General features: G+C 43.0%; 1 protein-coding gene across 1 annotated transcript; it reads left to right on the top strand.

Moving 5' to 3' along the window:
* Positions 1-5: 5 nt before the first annotated feature.
* Positions 6-4,175, top strand: ZNF281 (zinc finger protein 281; the record flags this gene model as incomplete). Its single annotated transcript, XM_035891740.1, has 1 exon — positions 6-4,175. A coding segment is annotated over one exon (2,364 nt), but the record flags the coding sequence as incomplete, so codon positions are not given.
* Between the last annotated feature and the right edge of the window lie 202 nt (positions 4,176-4,377).

Raw genomic sequence — 4,377 nt, 5'->3', positions numbered from 1 at the left:
CTTTCCCCTCCGCTCCCTCCTCCTCGCAGAGGAGCCCCTGGGGCTTTCTGCAGTCCCTGGTGAGCATCAAGCAAGAGAAGCCCAGCGAGCAGGAGGAGGAGGAGCAGCAGCAGCCGCAGCACCATCACCACTACGGGGGGCTCTTCGGGGGAGCAGGGGAGGAGAGGGCGCCCGGCCTGGGGAGCAGCAGCGGGGAAGGAACCGGCCAGAGTGTGATTCAGGACCTCAGCCTTCTTCACCACCTGCACCAGCATCCCCACCGAGACCTGTTACTGAGTGGCAGAGGCGAGGGTGCCCCTGGGAGCTCGGGTGAGCCAAAGCACGATGCCCAGGTCAAGAAGGCAAAGAGGCCAAAGCCAGAAACTCAGGGAATCAAAGCCAAGCGGAAGCCAAGCGCTTCATCCAAACCCCCCCTGGTGGGAGATGCGGAAGGTGCCATTGCGTCCCCCAGTCAGAAACCTCACGTCTGCGAACACTGCAGCGCTGCCTTCAGGAGCTCCTATCACTTGCGCAGGCATGTGCTCATTCACACGGGGGAGAGGCCTTTCCAGTGCAGCCAGTGCAGCATGGGTTTCATCCAGAAGTACTTACTGCAGAGACACGAGAAGATCCACAGCAGGGAGAAGCCTTTTGGGTGCGACCAGTGTAGTATGAAGTTCATCCAGAAGTACCACATGGAAAGACACAAGAGGACGCATAGCGGAGAAAAGCCATACAAATGTGACACTTGTCAGCAGTATTTTTCAAGGACTGATAGACTGTTGAAGCACAGAAGAACATGTGGTGAAGCCATAGGTAAAGCAGGTGCTGGAATGGAGCCCGGATCATCAAATAGCATGGGTAGCTTGGCTGCGTTGTCTCAGGGAAATACAAGTTCCTCAAGGAGAAAAAGTAAAACAAAAAGTATATCCACTGAAAACAAAGGAAATAAGTGTAGCAGCAAAGTAACTGAATCTCAAGTTACAAGTAATGTGGCCATGCCAAATTATGCAGTTGATATTCCTATTGTGTCTTCCAGTGGTGGTCTAGTTGGCACGGGCGTAGAAGAGCTTCAGAAAAAGGTGCCAAAATTGATCTTGAAAAAAGGAAGCAGAAAACAGGCAGACAAAAACTACCTTAATTTTGTATCGCCACTGCCAGATATTCTGGGGCAAAAACCACTGTCCGGGAAACAGAGTGGCTCTCTAGGCCTAGTAGCCAATACCGGTGTAGAAACCATTGGCCTTCTCCAAAGTACAGGTGGTAAACCAGGTCAAATAAGTAGCAATTATGATGATGCCATGCAGTTTTCAAAGAAAAGAAGATACTTACAAACTGCAAGCAGTAACAGTGCCTTTTCAATTAATGTCGGACACATGACTTCCCAGCAGTCCGTCATCCAGTCTGCAGGTGTTAGTGTTATGGATAACGAAGCTCCATTATCTCTTATTGATTCAGCGTCTTTAAATAGTGAAATAAAGTCTTGCCATGACAAGTCTGGTATTCCTGATGAAGTCTTACAGAGCCTTTTGGACCAGTACTCTCATAAATCAGAAGGCCAGAAAGAAGATCCTTTCAGTATAACTGAACAGCGTGTGGACTTGCACACCTCAGGAGAACATTCAGAGATGGTTCAGGAAGAAAACTTGAGCCCTAACTCTCAGACAGTTTCAAATGATAAGGCAAGCATGTTGCAAGAATACTCCAAATACCTCCAGCAAGCCTTTGAAAGAACAACCAATAGCACTGGTTTTGCTTTTGGACCCAGTTTCCAATTTGTTAGCTTGTCTTCAACTCTCCATAACCACACTCTGTTTCAAGACAAACAGATATACACTACATCCCCCCTTGAGTGTGGCTTCAGCCAATCCGTTACCTCAGTGTTGCCAACTGCGTTGCCAAAACCTCCGTTTGGGATGTTGCTTGGATCTCAACCGGGCTTTTACTTGTCTGCTTTGGAGGCTACGCATCAACAATTGACTCCTTCTCAAGAGCTGGATGATCTCATTGATCCGCAGAAAAACTTAGAGACTTCATCTAACTACCAGTCGACATCTCAGAAACTGACTGGCCAGAAGGAACAGAAAAACTTAGAATCCTCAACGAGCTTTCAGATCCCGTCTCAGGAGTTAACTAGCCAGATAGATCCTCAGAAGGACATAGAGCCTAGAGCAACCTACCAGATCGAGAACTTTGCACAAGCGTTTGGTTCTCAGTTTAAGTCGGGCAGCAGGGTGCCAATGACTTTTATCACTAACTCTAATGGAGAAGTGGACCATAGAGTAAGGACTTCGGTGTCAGATTTCTCAGGGTATACAAATATGATGTCTGATGTAAGTGAGCCATGTAGTACACGAGTAAAAACCCCAACCAGCCAGAGTTACAGGTAAGGTCCCGACTGTGACCAGGCTGTGGGGTCTTCTTAAAGTAATTCTGTTTTACTTTGACAACACTGCCATTGGAATGTTTCTACACGGTCCTATTAAGAATAATGTAACATGCCCTTTCAATGCAACTTTTCATATTTAGTTTATTTTATTAGTGTGATTTTTTTTAGATCTGTTTATTATGGTTTTTAATCAAAAATCAATAGATTAAAATAGCATTTTTGTTCAAGTGACAATGTTTAGCAATCAAATTTACATTATATAGATTGTCAGGGAATAGCCCAAAAGTTTAAAATGCAAAAAAATTAACTTTGTTCCTAGGACTAAGGTTTATTCTAATTGCTTTACTCTCAGGAAAGTGTAACGAAGCATGGGAATTCTATGCACCACTAGTGTATTGGAACTTCCAATTTACAGATAGTGACAAATATATCTCAGCTTTTTAAGGAAGGGATCTATGACATTTCAAATTCCTGTCTCTTAAGTCTGGGCTGATCTGAAAGAATTTTGCTACCTAAATCTCACTGTTTTTAAAGTACTCCTGTTCTTCCAGGTGACGCTCATTCCAGGCAGGTGGAGGATTCTGGGGTCTGTAGAAAGAGCCCAGAACAGTAGCTTTAATATAAACAATAATGTCCCCAGAACTCCTGTGTAAGACTGTAATTCTGTAAAGAGATTCTGTTGACAGAAACCGTGAGAACAAAACGCGTGCATCTGGTTCATGTCATTAGAACCCCAACTTGAACCTACAGTCGTAATCCAGATATGCTTTTGGGATACATTATTTATTATACATGGTTCAAAAAAGTCGGTCTGTTGCTATTCCCCTTTTCCATGTTCTTTTAGTGTATAAGGTGCCCCCTCTTTTGTTGTCCTCCCAATTCCTGTGGACTTGATCTTGGTTCCCCCCCCCCTTTAATTTACACCTTTTCTTCCCCTCCTTCCCTACTCACTCCCTCACCCCAACTTAATAGCTAGCATTTGAAAAGATTTACATTCCAGAAAGTGCTTATCTTATTATGTACTTTCTGATGTCTTTATGACATCACGTTATGAACAATAAACACCCACATGTTTTAGAATTATGTCAAGGTTTCCATGTACGATAAGAAATAATATACTCCCAATTGTACATACTAAGGCCCCTATCCTGCATCAGGATCAGCTAACATGGACCCCTGTGCCCAGCAGCGTACCAGTGGTGTCACTGGAGCTCTTTACAGATATAGGGGTTTGCAGCAGTTGTTCATTGCAGGCTGTTAGGGCCTAAGGCTGCAATTCCGTCAAAGGTTTCTGGTGATGGCATCAACTACGAAAGGAGAACTTGAGTGGCTTGTTAATATCAACAGAACTTTTCTTTGGAATTACTGCCTTACTTTATGTATATTTTGTGGTACATTATTTATTATATGTGAATCCTGATTAATGCCTGTGGAGCCACGGAAACCTGCTAGAAATACTGGTGGCCATTCAAAGCTGCTGAAAGGCAGTGGCACTGCTCTAAACCACTTTTTGCAAATGTATTTTTTGATTAGTTTTTTAATGTAATTTTGGTGATGTTTATGCTGATGGTTTTTTATGTACTCTTGGTGATGTTTCAGTCTTACGTACTTTTCTGGTGTCAGGAAAGTACCAGTGGTTGTTTGCAGTCTTATTGTGTAATCAGCCTATTACAGGCTTCCATGTATAATAAAGTTATTAACATTGTGCAAGTGTAAAACACTTCTGTTATGAAAGTGGTGTATTATTAAATGAACTGTTACAAAAAATCCTGGGTAATTTCTCCCGTTGTCCCTCACTAAAAATTGAAACCTGAGCCTACTTGTAATCTCTTTTACTAGGTGAATTACCTTTTTTTTATTTCCTTACTAATCTAGAGTTTGTTCTCATAGAATCCATGTAACTCCTTTAACTTTTTCTTTATACTTGATTATGTATTTCACCCTATTTCAGTTTAAATAAGCAAACAAACAACTGTTCCCTAAACACAGAAGCTGGCCTGTTATCAGGG

This window comes from Egretta garzetta, unplaced genomic scaffold (assembly GCF_000687185.1).
Source record: "Egretta garzetta isolate BGI_Z169 unplaced genomic scaffold, ASM68718v1 scaffold163, whole genome shotgun sequence".
NCBI classification, from domain to species: domain Eukaryota; kingdom Metazoa; phylum Chordata; class Aves; order Pelecaniformes; family Ardeidae; genus Egretta; species Egretta garzetta.
Note: the sequence above shows the minus strand (reverse complement) of the source record. Positions and strands in the feature narration are given on the sequence as shown.